The 26,758-nt window shown below is 39.2% G+C and overlaps 1 protein-coding gene across 1 annotated transcript in view; it reads left to right on the top strand.

The window, feature by feature from the left end:
* Positions 1 to 26,758, top strand: part of atrn (attractin) — a 162,274-nt gene that overhangs the window by 53,644 nt on the left and 81,872 nt on the right. Inside the window, exons 20-25 of the mRNA XM_033987846.2 lie at positions 1,078 to 1,171; positions 3,200 to 3,252; positions 5,823 to 5,917; positions 8,937 to 9,015; positions 9,233 to 9,390; positions 23,503 to 23,564. Coding sequence (XP_033843737.1) covers positions 1,078 to 1,171; positions 3,200 to 3,252; positions 5,823 to 5,917; positions 8,937 to 9,015; positions 9,233 to 9,390; positions 23,503 to 23,564 — 541 coding nt within the window. The remainder of the gene's footprint in view (positions 1 to 1,077; positions 1,172 to 3,199; positions 3,253 to 5,822; positions 5,918 to 8,936; positions 9,016 to 9,232; positions 9,391 to 23,502; positions 23,565 to 26,758) is intronic.

The following is a 26,758-nucleotide window of genomic DNA, read 5'->3' as shown; positions in this document are numbered from 1 at the left end:
GAATACATTTACTTGATCAGTGACAGTTGATCGATACCACAGCATATGCTCCCCGGGACTATAACTGATGTTTACGTGTCTTCATTATTTCTCACTTACCTAAAACTGCACTGACAGACTTCAAAGGGAGCTGTTACCTCTTAGCGATAACTATAACAGGCGGAGCGCTTTTATCTGCTCCCGAAGCGTGACGCAGGTTTTAATCTGACTGTAATTCAAAGCCTAATATCTCACATATGTCTGAAAATCTAGAAATTGAGTGTGTTTAGCTATGAAATGTTCTCAGAATACTTTTTTACACATCCTTTTGATTTAGTTCACTGTTACACAATTGAACAAACCAAGGCTGAAGTTTGTCTGTGGTCCTTGTGTCATCTGACCTCACAGCGAATGTCTGGAGGCCACATAAGATTCTCTTTTAAAGCCTGAATTAGTCATTGGATAAACCTTTAGCAATTAAAACATAATGTGAAAATCATATATCTCTTGTACTAGATAAGAGCACTGGTCTCCTGGTTTTTTCATAGCTTCAGCTCATCTAAACTGTCAAATGCCACTGATTAGAAAATGAAGTGGTAAAATAACATGTTAAACAGTTATTTAACAGCTGCAGTGAATTGGACTAATCACGACTATTAAAACAATTAACAAACAAATGAACAAGCTACCAACTAATTGTACAGTTGTTAATCATTATTTACACTGTGCAGAGCCACGACAAAATCAAAATGGCTCAAGAGAGATGCATTTGATTTTTAAGAAACATTTGCTTTTCTACTTTCTTGTAAAGCTTGCTCAGGGCAAAATCTCTTTCTTAAACTTTATAAACAGCCAAGTTATTAAAACTTTTCCTCATTTTCTATACTAGAAAATTACTATCTTATCAAAAGGTCCTCAGCTGATGTTTTCCTTTCTTTTTTTAACCAGAATTTCTGTTAAAATACTACATTTCAAAGCAATAGCCCTGACTAGTTTACTACTAAAGTAATTAATAATTACCACTTTAGTCGACAAAGAGACAGATGTATACAGATATATGTATTGTATTGTAATATTTCTGCTTGTGTGTGTCTCCAGCATGTAAGTGTAACGGCCATGCCTCCATGTGTAACCCAAACACTGGGAAGTGTTTCTGCACCACCAAAGGCATCAAGGGCGACCGCTGCCACCTGTGAGTTCACACCTGTCTGTGTTTCTGCCCGTTTCACTCGCACCTTCTCTTCATTTGGGGAACACTCTATGGCACTGTGTTAAATCACATTGGCTTATTTAGTTCTCGCTCAAAGTATGAAAGTTGTTTTTTAGAAAAACAGACTTAAGCTTACCGATATATTATTATGGCAGAGGAAATGTATTCTATTTCACCTCTCCTGACGCCAGAGGGCAGTGCTGAAAGCACTGAATATTCCCTTCGCACATGCACAGTTTGAGGACCCCTATTTCTCCATCTGAGGGGATTTGGTCTTCCAGTGAACCACATAAATGTTTTGGAGTGGCATGCTGTCTATTTGGCTCTCAGGAGCTTTCTACCATACCTAAGAGGAAAGCATGTTCTTATTCGGTCTCAGAAGAGTCTACTCACTGTCCTTTGGTTCTCACCAGCTTGTCTAGGACAGGATGCACTGGTACACACTTGGCCCCAGGGCCAACCCTACACAGGTTCTCCAAGAGGCCCACAGGCTATTGCTGGCCAGCATGACCATGGTTGCTGTAAGTCTCTCGTGGCATCTGCTGGTCAGGAGAGATCTCTCTCAGTTGGAGGGTTGAATTTGGCATCCCAGTCATCAACAGCTCCAACTTTGGGTGTGGTCATTGGCCTGAGCAGCAGCAGTGTCAATGATTCCTGTTCAACAAATCACTTGAATGCCAGTGGCCTCCACTCGTCAGCAGTTTGGGAACAGGTGGAAGCTGTTTGCCGAGTGGTGTTCTGCCTCTGGAGAGGATCCACTGTCTTGTTAAGTGCCTGTTATCCTAGAGTTCCTCCAGTTTCTCCTGGATGACGGATGGTCTCCATCCACTCTTAATGTGTATGTTGCTGCCGTACATTATCAAGTTTGGTTCTAAACAGTTGGGAGCTATAATTTGGTTTCTCTTTTTCTCTGGGGTGCTTGTAGGTTGTGCCCACAAACTACTCAAAAAGCTTTAGTATGGGATTGGTCATTGGTTTTGGAATCTTTATGTGGCCCTCCACTTGAGCCTTTGGCACAGGTGGATCTCAAGTGTTTTTTTTTATTAGCTATTGAGATTCTTCGTGATGTAGCTGGTATTAGTCAGTGTTTTCAGCACCACACTCTGACGGTCAGGAGGGATGAGAAAGATCAAAAGTTACGTATGTCACTACGGTTCTGTGAATCCTGGATAATCGCCAGAGACACTTTGTCTCTCAGGATCCTTACAGTTTTGCAAGAAGATTCTGTACGTATGTGCTTTCAGCACCGTCCTCTGGCTGTCATCTGGGATTCATAGAACCGTAATTACATATGTAACTTTGTTTTATCACCAGAGATGGGTAGAGTAGCCAAATATTGTATTCAAGTATTGTTACTTCAAAATAGTAGTGATCACAAAAAAATTACTTGAGTGAAAAAATATTTGGAGAAACTACTACTACTAAGGAGTGGTGCAAGAAAAGCAATTGTTTTCATAATTTAATATTTTCAATTTAAAGCTTTTGCCACTTGGTCACAATAAGTAGATCTTTTACTCAAGTAAGAGTACTGCTATGTCAATAAAGATATTACTGAAGTAGGAATAAATGTATAGTGCTAGAAAACGACTCTGAGTACAGTTTCTTTAAAAAAGAAATTTCTAAACTGCCCAAGACTTCTTGTTGCTATTTGTGTTAGTACTAAACATGTCAGATGAGCTCAACAGTGAATACACACTTCCATTTCCTTGTATTTTTCCCATAGGAAGCAAAACACTGCTTATTGATGGGCAGATAATCTACTATAGGGCGAAAGAAACGGACTTCAAATTTGTTGAGTGATTGGCACTTAATAATGCTGTCGGTGATTCTGGCGTTTCCTGATTTGTGACTTCCCAAATGTCAGACCTCTTCACAAGCTCCTTTCTTTAGGATTTATCAGTCTTTAAATCTTTCTTTATCCACTCTACTCCAAGTCTTTCACTTTTCTTTCCCCTCCACTTTCTTTGTCCCATTTGTGTCGGTCTAATCCTCTGCCTCTCTCTCATCTAGGTGTGAAGTGGAGAACCGGTACCAAGGCAACCCGCTCAAAGGAACATGCTACTGTAAGTCAAGTCTGATCCCAATTAGACCAGGCCAAAGTAGGACTACCATAGGGTTTTTCTGAAGACCACAGCAATGTCCTGACACCTGGTCCTTGCTTCATGTTTGATGTTATGCTTGAAAAGTCACAGCTTGTAAGGAGAAATCTTTAAATCCAAATGTTACTCTCACATGAAAGCAGAGGTGAAAGAGGACTCTCAACTTAAAGTGAAATACTGCTAATTATTTTTAAGAATTCATTAGTACACTAAAATTTCCAGTTTTTCATGTAGTTACTACTGCTAATACTACTATAGTCTACTATTACATGGCAACCATTCAGTAGTAGACTTGGTGGCAATTATATATATGTATGTATATATGTATGTGTGTGTGTGTGTGTGTGTGTGTGTGTGTATATATATATATATACATATATGTATATGTATATGTGTATATGTATATGTGTATATATATATGTATATATATGTGTGTGTGTGTGTACGTATGTATATATGTGCATATGTATATATACACATATACACGCACACACAACCTATATATATATATATATATATATATATATATATATATATATATATATATATATATATATATATGCACAGTTATGGCTTTCTTTAGCATAAATCTTTATTTGTATTATTATGGATCATTTTGACCTAACCTTCGTAATACCATCTGTATGTATGTCATGTTGTTATGTCTTTTCTGTGTGTCTAGCGGCCTCCAACCACTTCGATTAGACTAAACTGGCAAGACTGGCACACACCACAAAAACTCATTCTACTTTCCCTACATTCTTGTGCTTTGGTATTTTTGTTATGTGTCCTCTTTTTAGGACTCTGGTTGGTTCAAACCTTTTTCTTTTTAATGTTCTGTTTTTCAATAGAAACGCCAAAACAAGTAATGTTTGCCCTTGGCTCCAGTTTTGGGCAAACCTGAAACAGCAGCCATTGTTGCAAAAGAAAGAAGCAACCAAGGACAAAAACATTGTTGTTGCCAGAAAAGAATGTATCAAAAGCATCTGCCCCAAGAGTGGCTGGGATGTTGAATTTGGTGTCAAAGGTTTTACAGAATCAAGAACACAACAAATTGGCTTCACCACCAGCAACCAGCGCTAGCACTTTGTTCATTTAGTTTTGAACAGGAGAGGATCAAATTGGTATTTGACATTTGAAGAATCTACTAAATGACAGAGTGTCTGGGTGTTAAAGGGCACTCAAGGTTGGATTTTTGGTACAGTGCTGCTTGCTAATATTTCTAGCCTTTTCCTTTTGCAAATTTCTACATCAGTGACCAACATCCTCATTTTAAATACTCCGGTTTCTAAGAAAATAATACATAGTCCACATCACTGAATAATAAATTCACCTAAAATAAGTAGTCTTATTTGCATATTTAGTGCACTTAAAAGCAAAAATGTCTTCAAAACAAGGACTTGATATATAAATGGACATGTTTAACCTGCTAGCCACATTCCAAATAGATGAGCATGGGTGTGCTTCTGGCTCAAGCAGTTCGTCATTTTGGTTTTAAAATCTTCGTATTAACCCACTCTACATGATCGTGGTGTTTTTATTTCGCTATTGTGTCTGTAAAATCAAGATTAGCAGCAACGTTGGCAGCAGTGTGGACAGGAAGGGGCATTACCTTCAACAGCCTTGCTCCAAATTAGCTGTTTGGTTTCTATGATACTTGATACTTGAATTTCATAAATGGAAATAGCATATTTTAAGAATTCATACTTTCTACTTTGATATGGAGAAGTACAGTCACATTAATTGGAGAATTTTTGTGTCTTCCTTTCAAATATTTGTTTGCTGAAACCAGATTTAACTCTGACATGTAGTTGTTACTGTAACTTTTTGAAAAATGGCTCAGAAAATAACTAGTCACCTTTTGATTATAGAGCAAAACTCTGCACTACTACAGTCAAAGTTTCAAAGGTCCAATTCCGATTCATGTGAAACTTTTCTATTGTCACAAGCGGTAAAGCCAGAGAATTTAGTCACCCAAAAAGTAGTAGTTTCACTGACTAATTGGTAAAAAAGTTATATGAAAAGAAGCGATTAATCTGCCAGTCCTATTTGAATTAAACACTATGTCCTTGTGAGCTTTTTTTTAGTGAAATCTTGCAAAATTTGAAACCACATTGATCATAGTTTCTAATTGAAATAACTGAGAATATAAATATTCATGTTTTTAGCTTCTTATATGCCACAGTTTGAGTACTTTTCCCATTCAAACAGTTGGATATTTTGATTTAAATTGTTGGTCACTTTGACAATGTTCCTAATTCATCATTATTCTGAAACCCATGGACATTTCGACCTTCATTTGACCCATTTTGCTGCGGTCCACCACCACTACTGGCAGCTCCTAGCTTCCTTCACTTCTTTCAGCTTCTAAACTTTCAGAATCCACTTTATGCTTTGCGCTGATACCAAGGTGACACATCTACATCTGTGACAGCCAGTGGTTTCTGTAAGATAACCACCGCTCTGCTCAGTTCTTCTGCAACTTTCAAACCTCTTTCATGAATGCATTTCTTTGTTTTCTTCTCGTTGCTCAGACACGCTCCTGATCGACTACCAGTTCACCTTCAGCTTGTCGCAGGAGGACGATCGCTACTACACGGCCATCAACTTCGTAGCAACGCCCGAGGAGGTGTGTGTCTGCTCCCTGCCCCTGTATTAGGATTGTAGTACTTTGCAAAGTCAGCTTCAGTGGAGGAGAATGCTTTCACACCACTCATTCACACACTGGGGGGGCAGTTTAAATAATGATTACAAGGGCATCGCATAGGGCATAAAGCAGTATAGAGCGTAATGTAGATCTGCCTGGAGAAATTAACCGTGACATCAATACATTACAGTGGTAAATCGAGGTTCATTGATTTAATATCCCAATTGTGAATAAAGGCTTTAAATAGCACTAAGGATATTAATTGAACTTACATGTCCGACTGCGTACATTTTGTAATACTGGCTTTTTTAATGTTTTACTATTGAATCTTCCTTAACAACTTCCTTATTCTGGTGTAAGGAAACATGCTGGATTTCTTCTGGTTCTTTATTTTCTGATCACAAGGGCTACTGTAGGCTGTAACCCACGACAAAACAACAGCAGAACAATAACAGTCTCAACTCATTAGAGCCAGTCTCCAAAAAGAAGAAAAACAACGAGAACGAGAAGAATGCGAACTAAAAGAACGCGAACGAGAAGAACACGAACGAGAAGAACGCGAACAAGAAGAATGAGAATGAGAAGAACACGAATGTGAAGAACGCAAATGTGAAGAACGCAAATGAGAAGAACGCAAATGAGAAAAACGAGAATGAGAAGAACAAGAATAAGAACGCGAACGAGAAGAAGGCGATCCAGAAGAACACAAACGAGAAGAACGCGAATGAGAATGAGGAGAACGAGAAGAATGCGAACGAGAAGAATACGAATGAGAACAATGTGAAGGGGAAGAACGCGAAGGGGAAGAACGCGAAGTTGAAGAACGAGGAGAACGTAAACGAGAAGAATGCAAACTAGAAGAACACGAACAACGAGACGAAGAAGAATGAGAACTCGGAGGCCGCGAACGAGGAGGCCGCGAACGAGGAGGCCGCGAACGAGGAGGCCGCGAACGAGGAGGCCGCGAACGAGGAGAACAACAAGAACAAGACCAAGACATAAACAGTTACAAGAACAACAAAAGGTGTCAACTCTGAACTAAACACAAAATATGACATCATTACAGTACTTTCAAATGTGTAGTTCAGAGACAATAAGGCCAAATGAGTTTCCTAACCAATTCTATCTGCTGCTTTAATGAGTAAAAACATTGGCATGATGATGAAGCTTTTCTAGCCTATGTAATTAGTAATTCATTTATTTTCCTGAAGGTCCACCACCCACTTCTTTCCATAGAGATGTTGGTAGTGTATTTATCTTACATAGAGCCAAGCACATAACACTACCAGGTAACAGCACCGCACCAAGTTACAAGCCAGTTCTGTGAAGAGGCAAGCCCACTCACATTAAGAAAAGCACGTTTTCAAGGTATTTTTCAGCATTAAAACATTATTCGAATAGATGCAAGATTTATCATGTTAATGCCATATTGCGGACCATTCCTGGCAAAGCTAAACATCATTGTCATTATGGAGACAAGCAGATGGTGTACTTCAGGAAAATTACATGGTGTACCTATGTAAACTAAAACCCTAAAAAGCCATATTACCCACCTGCCAGGGACTACAGGAGTATGGACCTTTTTCTAATAACTGTCTTCTCAGTTTATCAAAGTTACTCACTGGTCTTAATCCTCGCCCAAATCTTCGAACCCTCCCATATTCCCTGTAATAAAGCCACATCAAATCCATTGATCTCCACGTCGTTCTCCCAGATGTTTTCACCGCAGCGAGACTCTTGTCCGCTACTGTTTACGCAGCTACAACATCTGGAGCACAGCGAAAAAAAAACATAAAGATCTGATTAAATATCCCAGATGGCACCGCTCACCAACTACGCCTGTGCCAGAACCTAACAAAGGCAGCTAGAGGTGTGTACAAATGTGTTTTTAAAGGCACCAGAAATGACTTTTTAATCACGCGCGCTACACTTATTTGATGGATATCCTCTATAAATTCACCTTGCATCAAATGAGGCAAATCTGCTGAGTGTAAAGCCAGTGGGAGTGGATGCCAAACGCTGATCTTAGGTAAAGTTTAATGAGCCAGCAGTCATAGGTTTTAGCAAAAGTATTTAGTGAATGGAATAACAGAAAATGGCAGAACGACTTTGACAGTAGGGTTGTAGTTCAGTAAAGAATGAAGACATGTCCCGGCAATCGTTTAGACGACTAAAAAGGGGGCGTGGCAAAAGCTCTTAAGGCTTGTATGTGTATCTATGTATCTCAGTGTATCTGACCTCAAACTGCACTCACAAACAAAACAAAAACTACTATTTATTGCACATTTATTATTCATTTAAAGGCGTATTAAATGTATGACTCACTTGCATCTTTTTACATATAAATAACAAAAAATATGCTTGTAATCTTGTAACTTCTCCTTTCTGTTCTTGTCCCAGATGAATCTTTATAATAAAATGATTCATCAAGACGCCATTGATCAATTAATCGTCTAAACGGCTAAAGGCCCACAGCCCTATTTGACAGTGACAGACAGACACACCTTATTAAATACTGTCTGTGTCCTCGACAGGTCAAGCTTTGATTAAATTACAGTCACTTTTATTCACCTTTTTAGCCTCCTTTGTGTTAGCCCTCACTTTGAGCTACTTGATTATATAGTATAGCCCTAGTTTCAACCTGGTTTAGTGTAGTTTTATTCTAAATGTATTTGATGGTGGGGAAATGATGATGTCCCAGAGTCTAACCCAGCCATGTCCACTGTCCAGAAAGTACTTTGCTGTAAGACATGAGTCGCTAAATAAGCACCTTTCATTTGCAATCCTTATACTTGAATTTCAAAATGATTATCTCTTCATTGTGACTGGTACGATGAAAGTAACCGTTATAATCATGTAATTCTTTTGTAGACACACTTTTAAAATATAAAACCATTGTTGTAAATTAGTTTTTAGTTGGACATTTTTAACAAAGAAGCAAAAGCATAACTCTTTTTGTAAAGGTTTATTCATTTTGCTGCCTTTTCTGTTTGTATTTTAGCCAAACCGAGATCTGGACATGTTCATCAATGCCTCAAAGAACTTCAACCTGAACATTACGTGGGCCACCAGTTTCACAGGTACAACTCAGCTGCTGTCTAATGAAATGAAATTCACTGTGTTCACGCTTGTGCTGATTTGGTCTTTGTATGATCCTGGTTTAGCCATAATGCACACTTGGTTAGGTCCAAGTTTAGTCCAGTTTCAGTCCATGTTTAGTCTAGGTTTAGTCCTTTACTCCTAATTTTGTTGTGAACGCAGCTTTAATGTGCCTATTTTTGTGCTTGCCTTGTGTAGCAGGTACCCAGACCGGTGAGGAGATCCCCATCGTCTCCCGGAGCAACATAAAGGAGTTTAAAGACAGTTTTTCCAACGAGAACTTCGATTTCCGCAACAGCCCCAACATCACGTTCTTCGTCTACGTCAGCAACTTTACATGGCCCATTAAAATTCAAGTAAGCTTTTCAGCAAGAGAACAGTCCATCAGGGCAAAACTCCGCTCCATCCCATGCAAAATGTTCAAAATGTTCTGTTAGGCTCAATTATGTACGTAGTTTAGACATGCTACATAAATGACATTTTGCCTGGTGTGAAATGTATAACTAACACATGTTTTTGCAAGTTGATGTATTTGGAAGTCCAGGTTTTAAAATGTAACTGATAAAAAAATTAACCCTGGATTGCATTAACCACGCAGCTTACATGTATGCAAATTAACCTCCTAGCCCAAATTTTAGAAACTAGCATTATTATATAGTCTATAACGTTTTACAATAAACTGATTTTGGCATTGGACCATGTCTTTTTTTGACCTTATGTCTATTGTTTTATTAGGATCACCAATAACTGCCTATTTAATCACTGTGGGATCCTTTTAAACGTTGTACATGGTTATATGATGTGAACTGCACAAATCTAGTCTTGAATTTTACATTTAAGACTAAGACATTCCTCGAGTAGGTCTTTTTTAAGCCCTTTTCCTAGAGATTGTTAAAATATAGTCAGTGGCAGTTATAGTTGACCATTTTAAGTATTATAATGCCAATATGTATTAGTATTTAAACGATTACTGCACATTGCGTACAACACCATGATTGTATGCATATTTAACCTCATTCTGTGGAAAATTTATCTTTTATTATTTAGATTTGATGCTCCCCCGGCCGTGTGCTGGCGTAAAGTGTGGCAGAACATGAAAATAAGGACGCCTTGGAAACCTTTGAGTAAAATATGACAAGATAAATCAGTCACTTTACGTGGCCGGGGGGATTAACAAAGACTCATAATGGACTGTTGGTACCTTTGGTTAATTGATCAGGTCCAGGCTTTGAAGCACAGTCATATCTCCGTCAGACAGTCTCCAAACCAACATTGTTCCTGGTAACGTTCAGAGCAGAGAGAGGCGATGTGAGATGTTTATGTATAAGAGCATTATCGCTGTGTGACAAATTGAAAATGCAATGTATGTTTTAGCAGTTGTCAGCGCTGCTCGCTCTTCTGCTTTAATCTCATCACTGTTTATATGGCCTTCCTTTACATCAAACTTGCATTACTTTATATTAAACATGGTGAATAATACTTGCTATACTTTTACTAGCATGTCCTTGGTTTCTGAGCATACTAACCTGGTACATCAGATGTTTAAGTAATTTAGTTTAGTTTGTCAAACCATTCATCCATCAACGACTAATACTTCAAATACTTATATTAATATACTTATGTGTCATACCACCATATCTGACTATTTCTTACATTTAACTTTCATGCACAACTTCCTCCTGGGGCAGTCCCTTCATTTTAACACTTGTGTTGTAATGTCTGCATTTGCTATGTGTTAGTTTTTGTATACTGCTGGCAGGAACTAAGAGTGGGGGCAGATTTTTTATTTTTTCTCTGTTGAAACATTTTATGACTTGGCCAAGAAGGTTTACAGTTAGATTTAGTAAAAATTTTATGAATTCATCTTCAAATATTGTTCCTGTAGAGGACAATAAGTGGCCAGTTCAAGTTATTCACCATTTTACCGGCTTTGCAACTACAATATTTCCAGGTCCAGGTAAGGTATATTTTTTATTATTGTGAGATGGCTACGTGATCTGCCCTCTCTTTGTAGTTGCAGCTGTTTAGATTGTGATTCCTTGTATTTGCAAATATACCAAATCTTCACCTCATTTGATCAGATTCTTTGTGTTAAATATTTATATGACTGTAAAAATATTCACCCAGTCAGTAAATGTATAAAACATGACCTTGCCTTTACTGTGTGCTGAGGTAGCTCTTTAGCTGTGGTTATGAATGAATGAGCCTGTGTTGAGTCCCACACAGAGACCCGCTGTGCTCTACTCTGGACAAGTACAGCCAGGGTTGGGATTACACCTCGGAAATGTCCCAAGAGCTGCAAGCCGAAAAGGGAAAGTTGTTCACACATAAAAGCACCTTTGACTTCCTTTGACAATATATTATTGTAAAAACATGATACATTCAAATGTATCCTGAATTACCGGTATATACAATTACCAAACAGCTTGAATGTTTAATCCTTTGACCTGGCTATTGTGCCAACTTCTACTTCAAGTAGAAGTAGTTGTAGTAGTAGTCGTAGTACTTTTGCCGATTAATCAACCAGAACCAGAAATGTCTGCTAATGTATATTGGGCAAAATATAGTTTTGCAGCTGCTGTGCTGCTTTCAGTGGAACTTGAAATAAGCTTTAGACCTGAATCAATATTGCTTGCTTAGCTTTTGTGTCCAAAATGTTTTGTGGACATTCCGATTCAATGTAGTTTATTTAAGATGGTTTATGGAAAGTGAACTTTTAGATGGTAACATTTTGAGAAACACATTGTCAACCCCTATTCAGGTCCTACACATTTGTCCAGGTTAGTCTAACATAGATTCTTATGAAAAACATCTGCTAGTTGCAGAGGTAAACTCCACTGCCAAATCCAGTGTAGTTATTTATTTGTTTCCCCTGCTGCCCTCAGCCTTTTCCCGGCACAGATTTAAGCGGCTGCCCCATGTAAGCTCCTTCCCTCTATTTGCCCTCCCCTTGAAATACAAGCCTCTGTCCTCCACGCTCTGCTCTGTCACAGCTCAGCCCTTAGCCGCTCACAGCTGTAGTGGACTCACCTGTACCTCGTTTTGGGTAGGATCATATACGACATCTCCCTCCGCCCCTAAAACACACACTTCTTATTCATGGAGCTTCGATAGCAAGGTAACATCTCCTCTTCACTTTTCTACGTTTAACTTCATTGCCTTCAAATTAGCTGTTAGCTTGTTGGCAACACAAATTTTCTTGAGTATCTGATGAAATAATGATCAGTTTGATATAGACCAACAACGCCTTTGGTTTATATTTTGTACAATAGAAAGATACTGCTGAGGATGCAACTTGGGAATTCATAGCTTTATATTGCAGAAGAGATATTGACTTTGAAAGAAGGGCCAGTGATACTTAAAGGTGCACTATGTAATTTTTCTGGTAGAGGTGGCAGAGGCTCCACCACCTTCTTTTCTTTATTAAATTACTGGTGTTTTTATTGCTTTATTTAAGAACCTAAAAAAATATATATTACAACTGTTATTGAGGTCTTCTCTCTACAGATCTGACCTGTAAATTAGCCTGCTTCTCTCTACAGTGTTAAGTTCAATGCCATACTGTGTAACATAACAGGCAAAGCAATAACATCTCCATGGAGACAAGAAGGTGTCGTGCCCTTCACCAGAGAAGTTGCACTGTGCACTTAAAGGGGTTTGCGATTCATTATTAAAAGCATATGCATCCGTGAAGTAGTCGTGGTCTGGTCATTACATCATGCAATGGGGGAGCCGTGTCTCTCGGAAGCTTCCATTTCCCATTTGTTCCCGTATCTATGCTCCCCTTCTGCGCCGTGCCCGCTGTTGGGGTGGCGTTTGATTGGCCGTGTTCGTAGGCGGCTGGCCCTGCAGAGTTGGCACACGGAGCAGAGCTGGTTTGTGCAGCCGAGAAAGAGCAAAGGCAAAGTGGAATGTTAAGATGAAACACATGCTGCATTGAGAGTGGGCCGTGTGTTGCCTAAGCCCTCTGTGGCCCAGCTAAAGCCAACTCTCTCTCTCTCTCTCTCTCCACACCTCTCTGTACACCCCCCACACCTCCCTCCCTCTCTCTCTCTCTCTCTCTCGCTACCATCTTTCCCTCTTTGTCTTTCCCTCGCTCTTTCACGTTTTCTAGCTTCTCCTACCTCTCACTTTCCCCCCCCCTCACTCTCTCTTGCTCTTGTCTTCTCTCTCTCCCTTTCTCTCTCCCTGACTCTCTAACCCTCTTCCCACCCTCTCTTGCGCCCTCTCTCGCCATCTCGTGTCTCCTGTCTTGCTCTGTCCCTGTCTCACACTCTCTCCCCTCTCCCACATCATCTGTCTCTTCCCCCCTGTCACTCTCTTGCTCCCTCTTCCTACGCTCTCTTCTTTCTCTCGCTCCCTCCCACATTCTCTCTTCCTCTTCCGCTTTCCCTACGCTTCTCTCTCACCCTTTTCTCTCTCTCTTTCACTCTTCCTGTCTTTTTTCCTTTCTATCCTTCTCTTGCTCCCTCTCACTCCCGCCTCTTGGTCTTTCACAAACCCCACTCCCTCCTACATGCTTTCCCTCTTTCTCTCTCTTCTCTTGCCCTCTCTCACCTGTCTATCTCTCTCCCTCTTTCCTGCCTCTTGCACCCAGAGCGTCTGCCTAGCTCCTGTGTTAATCTAATGTCAGAAGTGTTGTCTTGTGTTGTGTTGTCCGTGCCTGTGAAGCCTCACGTCTGTTTTCCTCACATTACTAATCTCTGCACTTGTTGCTTGGCTGCCATCTGCTGTGTCAATTCAAACATGCTTTTGTTCACTTCTTTATAACTCGCTCAGTAGAGAATTAACGCATCAAACTAGAAATGCTTAACATACCACTAAGCAGAGATCCTGACTGCAGTGGCTGGGTTTCAGATCACAGCATTGTATAAGCAAATATTAATTAATTTGCTCTCAGATGGGGGGCAGCTAAAATTAATATTGTTCAAATGCAAAATTATGTTGTAATTATGTAGTGAGTTCTTTGGTTTAGTCAGTAATTGAAAATACTTGGTTCAACATTTGTGAATTTACCTTTTGCATATTTCATATAAAAGAACAATGTAATCAATGGGAAAATCTGTCTCTTTTTCCCCCATCATGTTCTACAATCTGAAAACCACCAGTACAGCGCTGGTATAATACAATGAACTCCTTTATATTACATCTTATTGATTGACATGTTGACAGTCTATAATTCATTTTTCAAAATGACAGACCAATTGAGGAAACGAGAGCTTCCCAGTAAGGTATCGACTTAGGTATTCTTCCTGTGAGTGTTATGTGCAAAGACCAATTGGCTGTGAAATGTACTTGGTCAGCACTGTTCCTGTTTGTTTTATAAAGGTTAAAGGTGCACTATGTAACTCTTCTGTCTGACATTTACATTAATACAGGTGTTTTTTGCTGTAAAAATATCTTGAAAGACATCCAGTCTTACAATTTGCTGGCGGTGCCACTTTGTCGTGATTCGATACAGTGGTCCCTCGTTTATCGTGGGGGTTACGTTCTAAATATAACCCACAATAGGCAGAATCCGCGAAGTATCAGCTTTATTTTTTACAGTTATTCTATATGTTTTGCAGCTGTAAAACCCCTCACCACACACTTTATACACTTTTCTCTCACAGCAATTAACATTTTCTCACATTTTTCTCTTGTTTAAACACTCTCAAAGTTCAAACACTTCGTAGGCACCTTTATCGGTGCAAAACGTTTCATCGACATTGTGGGTTTTGTCGGGGAGAAAATGTGCAAACATACAGCACTTCAGAGTCACACTGCGATCGAACGTTTATGTAAATTTGTCTGAACATGTTCTGTACTGTACAGGAGACACGGCACGGAGGAGACTGATGGACAATGGTCTACAGTCCCTTAGCCAATCAGGACGCAGAACATACAGTGTAAAAACAAGCATGCAAAATTTCTCTAAAAAAATCCACGAAACAGCGAGAAAGGTGAACCGCGTTATAGTGAGGGACAACTGTACTTCAGTTTAATTTAGCTTAGCAGTTTAATTTAATTTAGCCACGTTCCCCATTTAGCGTCCTTCACTATGTTTTGAGTGACAGGTGGATTTAACCAATCAAATCTCTTAGCAGCTGCAGGTGTCTAAGATCATAAGTGGTGATCTTGACTTTAAATTCCCGTGTATTTTTGGCTTACCCCCCACTCCATGTTTAAAATGCTCTGAGAAATCCTTAATGTGTTTGAATAGCTCTGTTGTACATTTCCATGGCGTTGAATCAAACATGTCATGATGTGCGGTGTAACGCGGGCCGACTGTAATGCAGCCTGACCTTTATTGTCTGGGGGCCATGTTTGTCCATCTCCCTGTGTCCCATGGGACCAGTGAGAGCAGAGCCATGGGACAGCTCAGATTTATATCCCTGTCCTGGTCAAGGGCAATGACAGCTGAGCACATTGACCCTGTGTTCTGACGCACTATAGGCGCTGCTCACGGTCAGTCTACTTCATGTATGTATGCAGGCGACATTTTGAGGACTTTGGACCATTCAGAAGATGGTTATTAACAATTCAAAACTAAATATTCAGTGGCAACGGGGCACTTTTTTTATCACTCATGGATAGTTTTAAGGCTATTGAAGTTTAGTCGTGTCGTTGTGTAGAAGTTTTCCAAATCTGCAAGTAAAATAATTGTTGATTTAAATTACTGCTTAGGAGAAAGTTTTAATTAGAAGTCAGACAAGACAAACTTTTTTTTTTCAATCATTAACACAAAAATCCCATTTATTCTTCTAAATTCAACTCCAAATCACAAACTTCCACTGACAGAGGATTGTCACTGACAATTAGAAATGATTGGATCTTGGTTTGATTAAAAATTGATTCATTGCACAAGCTTTTTTTTCAGTCAAATAGACAAGAAAATCACTACTGTCACTACTGTTACTACTCAGTACTCATGTTACTACTTCTGATTGCAAGGACTTTCTTTCTAAAGTACTTTAAAAACAGCACAGTCGACCAAAGTGCTGTAAACAAATTAATCAGAACGTTCAACAGTTTGAGCGTTGACTGTGTACCATTTGTTACTGAGTTAAAAGTCAAAGAGAACAAGTGAGTCTTCAGGAGGGACTTAAAAACAGGGAGTGAGTCGGCCAGCCTAATGTGCAGTGGGAGCTGATTCCACAGCCTTGGAGATTATATAAAAGTATTACTCATTAAAAAGATAGTGGTATAAAATCCACTTTAGCGCCTACTTTAACTCGACCGAACGTGTGCACGAGTTGGAAGCTGCAGTGATGAAATATCCCTGAGCTGCCAAAAGTGTGGTCTTTTCACTGTTGACTGCACCGGCATCATACAGTTTGAATCATCAAAGGCCAATCAACTGTTGCGAGATTACTCAGAGAACTTACTCCCTCCCAGACCCTGTCCTAACGAATACATCTGAATTTAACTTTTTTTTATTTTTTTATCGCAGCCTAATTACATTAAAGGTGCACTATGTCACTTTGCTGATTTGCCTGCCAGCTGCTTGTCTCCATGGAGATTATTACTTTGCCTGAAATGTTGAACTATCTTGTATTTTCAGTTCAATTACTGGTGTTTATATTGCTAAAAATGCCTTGAAAAACCATGTATTCTTGGAGTGTGGTTGCCTCTGCGCAGATCTGACCTGTAACTTCGGTTGGTGCCATCACCTGTTTGTCGATAACCTTCCAGGCAACACGATAATCTCCATGGAAACAAGCAGGTGGGGGATCATCCACTAGAAAAGCTGCGTAGTTCACCTTTAAACGGCTGTGATCTGGTGTCTGTTGCCGTGGTGAACGTGTCCCGATATGGTAGAGATTAGAGCGCACTCCTAATATAGTGTCCCGTGTACAGAGGCAGCAGCTGTGAGTGCTCAGGGTCTGTGTGTATCGGGTCGTGCATGGCTGCCTGATGAGGAGTCACCATGGTAATCACTAGGTACTTGGCAAACATTGCACTGTAGCAGAGAATAATACGAAAAGTACCCAATATTGAAATGGGAAACGATAATGTAAATATATGACAGATCAGCCAAGAGGAGTTTTTAACAGCACATTATAGAGAATGAAAGGGCAGATTTAAAACTCATTATGCTCTGGTAATTGTGCCAACCCAGCCTCCCAAATCAAATGTCTGTGTTAAAGACTGCTGATGCTAGTGAGAATGCTAATGTTTATACCATTGTGTGAAGTAGAAAGGCGTGATACGATGAGGGACAGCGGCTCAGGTGGTAAACAGATCGCACTAACAGGGAGGTTGATGGTTCGATTCCTGCTCTGATTACGCCCATAAACAAAAAAAAAACTCTTCACTACGTTTTTTTACCATGTGCAGTGGAATGCTATAGTACATGATGCATTTGGCGTTAAAAAAAAGCGAGATATTGAGCATAAGCTGAACATTTTGTCTCCAAAGCTTGCGCTAGAAGCAGGAAAAATTCATGTAAGCGTAAGGATTTGTCAAGGAACACTGAAAAATGAAGTGGGTATGAAAGTTAAATGACCCAAACAGTAGTCCAAGTATTATTTTGGTTGAAGTGGGACACAGCCACATTTCAAACAGAGCTGACAAACAATATCTGGCAGTACCTGGAGGACAGCGTTGATAGTGAAGGGGGAGGTCAGGCCCGGGGGTTGTAAGGAACAGTGTGATTGGTCTAACATTTCAAACTCTACCCCTGCAGACGGGTGTTTCGGATTACAAACACTGGGCTGCAGGGGTAGAGTTTTAATCAGGGCAGTTCTACGTGATGTCACCACATACTTAAAATTGCATTTACACCCATTTTTTAAAATACATTTTCAACCAGAAAGCTGCAAATGTACCTAGTTTGTCCTAAAGTGATCAGAAGCAACAGGAAAAGTATACAATGCTATTAAAAAACATATAGAAGGTTCAGGGTTACTTTATTGGTACCCACAGATCATTCATCTTCATCTGGAAAAGTTTAATACCAAAAACAGTTGATTAGTGCGCAGTTCCACTTTAAAATGTTTCATATCTTCCCTTGTTTTCATATTGTTGCCGTTACACATCTATAAGCTTAAATGGTAATGCTCTCACTGTTGGTTAAAGTACTGTCTGCTGCGATATTACATTCATTTTCATTTTTTCCTCTGGTACATTATCCCGCACAGTCATAAGACACTTTTCTCCAATAGTCCGATAGTGTCACAAAGCATTAAACAGTGACTATGTGCAGCTGTAAGGCCCAGAGGCAGGCTGTCAGGGCCTGCTGGGAGATCATTCGCAGCTCCTAAAGAGTCACCCTTCACTGGGCACATAACCAGAGCAGCAGCCTCCTGTCGCCTTGGTGTCCAACATGGAGTAGGCGCGTACACATACTTTTAAAGCACATGTCCTCACAGTGGGTTGGCACTGGTTTACTGCATGATGAGAAAGTGGAGTAATGCTGTTGTTGGGAATATTGTGAAATAAAATGGAGATGACTATGGCTCATTTCGTCACATGGTCAAGTAGAGTCTGCCTTTACTTACGATATTTTATACCGTTTTATCACTTTATATTAGGGTGTAGTGGTTTCTTCTGTCAAGAGAGAAAGACAACAATAAAAAGATAATCATTTTACACAACATTCTTGATTACTTGTAGTTTAAATTTGAGCTGGAGGACAGGGCAGGATTCTATGGTGGTATTTCCTGTTTACCTTGCAGATGTTTTGACCATGTTTCTGACTAATATCTTTGTAATTGTCAAATGAAACAAATACTAGCACAAAGTTCAATGTGCTCTCTGTCAGCATAAAAAAACAATAGCTCACAATAGCTTGATAATGTAGTGCCAGTTGAAAGGACTAGCATCAGAGTGAATTGTATATGCAATCACTCATGCAAACCTATACTTGGATCATAATAACAGTCTGATAAAGAGGCACATGCCCCGTATTCAATTGGGTTTATGATGTGATTCAGTTTAGTCAAAGAGAACAGCTTTCTAGTCTATTGACACAAGTCTAAAGCCAATGCCATGTGTGAATTTTGTATGCTAAAACACGATTCACCTCCCATTTAAGCCCGTCGCCATGCTGTTTTACTAAATGGTTCTAAAATCCGACTCCATGCACATAAATCTCCATCACATGTAAATTCCCATTAGCTTTGGTGTCATTTCTAAATATGCCACAGAACTGTCTCTGTCCTCTGTGGGACCGTATCTTAATTGCATTGTTTGAAGCTCAGACATTTGTGAGTGTTTTGTGTCTGTGAAAATACATTAGAGAGCTCCTTTTGAGATGAAGAGCAGGGAAGGATGGAAGACGAAGGGATGTGATTGTTGGATTGTAATGTGAAGGAAAGTAGATGCATGCACAGTGTTTATTCTGTTCTGAAACCATTTTTTGAAAGGACTAAAAACAGACGGAAACAGAAAAGGCTTGACATTACCAATTTTGATACTGCCATGATGTTTTTTGAAAGTTCTTTGTTTAAAATGACAATCTTCAGTATTTTGTAATGTATTTTCACACAGACACAAAGCAGTCTGAGATGTTCTTATACTTAAGTTATTTTTTTTCAAACAATGTAATTAAGAGCGTGTTTCTGATTGAGATGAAGATTGTAAAACTATTGAAAAAAGGTAAAATCAGTTGTTTTATGTGATATTTTCAGTACTTGATCAAATGAACTACTTTAAACTCTAATTTTAGTATCTGTTTTTTGTTTGCGACAGAGACATGTTGGACAAAAAACTGACTTTATACTATAGCGCAAAAATGAACAGCTCTGTGACCCAAAATGCTAAACCTCCATGTTTTCCACTCATTGACATTTTACTCAGGTTATAATAGCATTATTTAGTTGTCTGCATTCAACTACACTGCGAAAAATGACCCTATTACAAACTCGGCACTCAGCGGTAATCAACAAGAGCACATTACTGAACCAGATGGTGCTGACTATACAACTAAATTAGACTCCAACTCTATTACAAAGCACTAGCGCCACAATAGCTAATCCAAACCGCTATCGTGTAAAGTCACCGCTTACACATCTGACCTCACTAACGTCTCTGTGCATACATTGACAGTCTTGATCAGAATTGCGTATTCCACATGCCTACAAGTTGGTTTTGCATCCCTTTCTCCCTCCCTCTCTTCTGCCGTGGCGTAATTGTATGCAAATCCCTCGAATAATAAGACAAGCAGTGATGGTCCAAGCGAAGGTGTCACTTGAGAGAGCAAATATGTGATGGGAATTCAGCTTTGTGTGTGGTGTTGCTTTTTAATGCCAGAGAGGGGCGCTGTTGTGTTGTGTGGCTCTGTAGAGGTTGACACATGCCTTTTTAGCAAGTCTTTTGGAGGGATTATGCAAGAGAAAGCAGAGGTTCGAACAGGTCGATATATGTGGTGTTAATGTCGCTATGGAAACCTTGATTAAGTTGATGCCATCAGTAGATTGCTCTTGTGGTGATTACAGTGGAAGTATATGGGAACAAAGCAGTGGGCAGCGTAATTGTGATGTAGGGCCAAGAAGCATGTGTGAAGGAGCAGAGTCCTTGGCTAACTCCTAACTTGATTTGCAAACCGCCGAGAGCGAAGAGGAAATCACAAATGGAATATAAAGAGAAATTAAAGCGATAAATATTCATGTGCCCATACTTCAGCCACATAATAAACAGTATAATTTAGCAGCAGCCACCTGTTTGGGAAGGTAAACCATGGAAAAAGCGGATAGTGAGGTAAAGGAAGATTGACTGTTTTACTATATTTTGCATTGGATAAAAATCTAATGAAAAACTTTGGCCCACACACTCGAGCTGCAAGATCTATCGCAACTTGAATGAGCGCATTTAGCAAATCGCAAAGGCTGCCGCAACGTAATTTCCTCCACAAACAACACAATATCCTGCTTTGTTCTGTATAAAACCTGTTAATCCTGTAGTTTAGAACTTTCCCTGATGTTATGAAATGTGATTCTTGTATTAGTTTGTCTAGTTTGTTTAGATTTCAGTCTTTTTGTCAATTCCTCTGGTCATAAAATGTGAACTTTTAACAGAATCCTATTGTCAAAACATACATCACAAATCTAAACGCAGTTGCAGTGCTTGTCAAATCACATATCGTATATCACAATCACAAAAAAATCACAATTGCTGGATTTCAGACATCACAACAGTCTATAGGCCAGTAATGTTTAATAAAGATTTGATACAGGGGACAACTAAAGTAAAATAATAGCTTAAATATTGTTAAAATGCAGATTTTTGTTGTATATCAGTGAGTTCTTGGGTCTAGTTCAGGGGTGTCCAAACTATGGCCCGGGGTCCAAATACGGCCCTCAGACCAGCTTTTATTGGCCCTCAGGCGTCCTGCTGAACCGGCCCAATTGAACATAAGCAGTACTTTTAACAGCAAATTAAACAATTTCTACCGCTATAACCTCAAACATCACATTTCATTGTGACACAGACCTAAAATGAATGTGTTTCAAGCCTAATTAATATACAGCGGCTTTGTCAAATCTGTGTTTAAAGCACCACACTGCATTCATCACTGGTCTATGGCCCTCCGCTTCGAATATGTTTTGAGCTGTGGCCCTCGATAAAATAAAGTTTGGACACCTCTGGTCTAGTTGCTAATAGAAAGGATCAGATTCAACATTTGTGAATTTACCTTTTAGAAATTTCACAGAAAAGTACAATGCAAACAATAGGGAAATCTGTCTCTATGCCTCCCATCTCGGAGTAGGACATTATATTCTAGAAACTGAAAACCACTAATTAGATATTTTTCCCAAATCGTTCAGCCCTTCAAGAAATATTTAAAACCTTCAACATAAAATAATGAAAGCAAAATGAATGAATATGTTTTTTTGGTATTTTGCTGCGTCTATGGTGGTCGTGTTGCAATCCAAAGCTTTAATATCACAGTTAGAGTTCCTCATCTAGTCTATAACTTTTTTCTTCAACATAAAAGCAGAAAAGCATATTTTTCAGCTTACACTGTAAAGCTTTGTCAATTTTGCTCTCAATAGCAATCCAGGGACAATGTTTCATGCTCTACCTCTTTCTTTGTTCCAAGTCAAGAAATGTCTTTGATATAAAACTCAATGCTAAATCAATACTCCAGTCAAAGCATTGTGAAAGTATTGTCGCAGTATGGCCTTCTTAAATACCCCACACTGTCTGCTCATAAAACAATAGCCGGGAGTCCAATTTACTTTGTATCACACCGCACAATGTCCAGAAATGCCTAGTGAAGCACAATCTTTACTCTATAAATACTTCCATATATCTGGTACAGTATTCAGTACGTCTTAGCGCTGCTCATTATGTGCTGGTCATTATGTTCTCTTTCGTCAAACGCAGAAGGTCAATCGGACGTCGGCATTAGAATGCTGACCCTTCTAATTAAAGTGCATATGACAGGTTTTCATGTTTTTTATAATGAATATTTATATCTGTGGTAAATCTAGTTTTGCATCAGTCAAGTGGCAGTTTGTGGAATAAAAGTTGAAGTACAAAATTACAGGAAGTAGTGGTGAGTTCTGGGACGCTTTACACGTTTTCCTGAGAGATTTAAAATTGATTTAACAAAATAAAGGCGTCGTCCATTTTGTTTAAATGACACAATAGTCTAATAGTTAAGTTTTAAGCATTGTTAATATGGTTAGATGATGATGATGAAATAAATTGGCAAGTCAAATTTTAACTATACTGTTATTTTTGGACTATAAGCGGCTACTTTTTGCCCATGCTTTGAACCCTGCGGCAAATTTATAGATTTTTTAAAATAGATTTTTACTGGCTAACGACCACCGGGGGGGCACTCTCTAACAGTAAATGCAACATGGGGAAAGATTATGCACTGAAGAATACACTAGTTTTGATTTTGAACGCTCATCACGGAAGACACATGAAGAAATGTATATGATGCAGCTTTTGTAAGTTAAAGACAATGAAGCTGGTCTCAAAGAAGGAACTGGAGCCACTGCACATAAGCTTGGCCTCAAAGAAGGAAATGGAGCCATTGCATGTAAGATTGGCATTAAGGAACCAATGGTGTGATGTTGGCGGCGGCAGCGGGAAGAACTTAGTCAATGTAAGAGGAAATAAATGCAGAGGAAATAAATGCAGATGACTTGTGTTGGGATGAAGATACCTGCATGTTTAGAAAATAAAACCGCATTGTGTTGATGACGTGTTGGTGCTGTACTGCCGTAAAAGCATGTCTTAAATTAAAACTCAAAAAAACTCTGTGTACCATCTTTCTATGTAAATATCTCATGCTACAACATATTTGTAACATGTGGCTTATCTATGTACAGAATTGATTTTCTTTTAAAATTTAGCTGGTGCGACCTATATTCAGGTGCGCTCAATAGTCCAAAATTTACAGCAATAATGTTAATGTTTTAGTGATATTAGTAGTAGCCATATGCAGTAGTCATATGCACTTTAAGATTCCGCCTATTACAACCCACAATTCTTTCACTAACACCATCTTTGCTTATTTGTCTCCACAGATTGCTTTCTCCCAGCACAGTAATTTCATGGACCTGGTGCAGTTCTTCGTCACATTCTTCAGGTGAGTTCAGAAAACGTCAAATCCTTTCTTCACACCACAGTCGGAAGTGTTAAAATGGACAGAGCAGATGTATTACCAAATGCAGCATACCAGCTATTACTGTGAGCGAGTGCGGCTCCTGCCCACTGGTTTATAAGGGCCGGAGAGCTGTCGGCGCGCACACTGGAATCTCACACAAGCTTTCATCTTACTCACTGGATACAGAACATTATAGTGTCTCTCTCAGCCATTTCTCAAAGGAAATTGCCAACAGTGGTTCAACTACAGGCTGACTATGAAAACAGTATATCAGGCATAAGCTGTTTTCAGTCACTATAGATTTTAATGGTGCAGATTAGATAGACTCATTGATGAACCCAAGGAAAATCAGGCAATGTGTTCTCAATAATCGTCACATTTTTATTGGGGTTAATAATGAGATGTTTGAGTCTTTTAATGGAGAAGTTAAGTCAGTCATTTGTCAGAAAAAACTTGTGGATTGCAGCCGAGTTCAGTCTTTGGTGGGAGAAATTTGACTATTTTTTGAGTGAAATGGCACTGATTAAAAGCCCGTCTTGCTTATATTCAGAAAGTTAACATTTTAATAGTTTTACGAAATTGAAAATGGACTAAAGTCAAGATTGATCAACGCAAGGAAGGTTCCAGGCTTTTTAAGTTTTAAAGGACAAAGCAACAGTTGTACATTTGTATGGGTTTATTTAGACATCTTGGGGGTAGGAGATCTAGCAAACTGGCACTTGGTCACTTGATTTAGGTCTGAATTTAATAAAAAGTTTAGATTCACAGTTGAGATTTGTACAGATTACTGCCAACTTGTATATCTTGTTATCGTTGATATTATCGTTCAGTACATGATAGATGGAACAATCATTTTTGTGGGTCAATATTCATCATGGGTACTTTTTCTTTGCACTAGTGTGGAACTTTGTGTTATTTTTCTGTGCTAAGGTGAGATTTTAGCTGTGGAGGTTTGAATAAATAACTTCTATGACTCATTATTGATACAAACTACCTACTAAAGTGTTTAATTCTGCTGTTTTTAACCATATTTTACAGTTAGAATAGTTTTGTGGTATAAAGCTGCTTTTTCGTTATTGTGTCAGTGATGTAAATTAGTTTCAATATTATCGTTTATTGTCTATATTTTCTTCAGCAATATATCAAAGTTCAAAATTTGTTATCGTGACATGAATGAAAAACATGCTTCAAGTATCCAGTAAACTTCCACTATGCACGAGTGGTAGAAAATTAAAATACTTATGGCTGTGAAGTGACTTTTATAAAGCTTAAAAAACACCTTCCAACCAACAAACAACGTGTGTTAGCTCCACTTCCAAGAAAATGCTTTAACCTAGATAGACTGATGTAACACGAAGCAACGACTTGTTTTTTTTATGCTTTTGAATATTCAGAATCAAGTGTTTTACAGTCGCACAATATGCTATCTGCAATCTAGCTACCAAACATGAAGGTAAAAGGTTTCACTTCAAGGTATCGTAGCATTCTGGCGTAAGAAAACACGGCGAAAACATTACTTCTTGTTGTTTATTCGATGAACACGAGGGTTACCGTAGGTCGTAACTCACGCCGAAACAAGAACAAAACAACAACCGAGCCACTCTTTGATTTGACCAGTAACTGATAAATCGAATCTTTACATAAACTCATCAGCGTGGCAACCAAGTGTCACATACAAAAGCAGTTTGATTAACAGCGACGCATCAAGTTACAAAAGGTATCAACCCTGAACTAAACACAAAATATGAGATCATTACACAAATACATTTCGCCACTACTACTTTCTTCAACTTTGTGCAATAGATTTCACGTTGTGCAAAACCCTTACGCCTATAACTGCACAAAATCGCACAAGCCACACACAGTAGTTACCCTGAAAAGTGGGCACCGCCATAGATCAACCCAACCCATGTTTTTACCCAAAAGAGCGTTACTACTAGTTGCTACTTTGATTTCCCCTGCGTTAGTACAACAGTCTACGGGGGAACATTTAGGAGCCTATGGTTGCGTTTCGTGCTGTGAACATGTGACGAGTTGCTGTGATGAATCCTTATGCCTTTTATCCCATTTTCCAGGAACTGCGGTAATGTTTTATCGATTCAAAAATGAGAGGCGACCCACCAAGCTTTCCTGCCGTGTGCTGGCTGTGTGTGCATTTTCTGCTCTGTGAATGTAACCCAGCGGAGCATCCTTGTAGTGGCTTGCCTTCTACAATGCTAAAAAATAATATAAGAAATGCCTCCGTGCTGGTTTTATCGATCTCGCCACAATGTAAAGGTAGAAGAGATGAGATAGCGCTGATTTGGAGAGTTGGCTTTTATTTGCTTTTTTTCTCTCACATCCTAGCGCTTTTTCAATATACAGCGATGTTTGATAACGTTTCAAATGAATCTTTGCTGGCTCTTTTTGCTGGGATGTGGCGAGCATTTAAAAGCACTACACGGCCTCTCTACTGCATACTGATGCCCCCCCGCAGTTTCTCCCATGATGCTTTGCTGTTATAGCCTCTCTCAGCATCCGCGTTTCTCTGTGTCAGCACTTGAAGCCCGCGATTGTTGCGTGTTCAGGCAAATATCAACACCGTATATACATGTTTTGCCCTTTGCTCTGGTTTCAAAATGTCTGTATGTCTTTTCAATAGCTACATCCTGGTCTCGGTGTCTATCGGGATCTATATATAAGCATCAGTTGCAGCTGCGCATGTCATAACCCAGAGCGACTGAGTTTGATCTAAAGTTGAGTGGAAATCATAACTTGAGATGACTTCATTCAGACAGAAACCAGCCAGGCTACAAAATGATACTTGAACAAACACTGACTGTTATTTGCCCAACTTTATGCATGCATCTATACATTTATTAAACAGGTTTGAGATGTTCTTTTGTCAACATCGCCTATAACCCTTTCTAATAGCAAATTCTCCCTTTAAATGCCTTATTTGAGGTTCAAGTTTAGCACAAAACAAGATTAGACCATTAATGTTAACCAAAAAATGTTATCACTAATGTTGAACGGTCACTTTTTATATAGAGCTTTTCCACCTTCAAGGCACTCAAAGCTCTTTACATCAAGGAACCACTCACCCATTCACACAAACATTCATACACGAGTGCACACAGACACTGGTGGGTTAAGTGTCTTGCCCAAAGATACAACAGCAGCATTCATCTGTTGAT

The sequence above is a fragment of the Periophthalmus magnuspinnatus genome, chromosome 22, assembly GCF_009829125.3.
Source record: "Periophthalmus magnuspinnatus isolate fPerMag1 chromosome 22, fPerMag1.2.pri, whole genome shotgun sequence".
Taxonomy (NCBI): Eukaryota; Metazoa; Chordata; class Actinopteri; order Gobiiformes; family Gobiidae; genus Periophthalmus; species Periophthalmus magnuspinnatus.
Note: the sequence above shows the minus strand (reverse complement) of the source record. Positions and strands in the feature narration are given on the sequence as shown.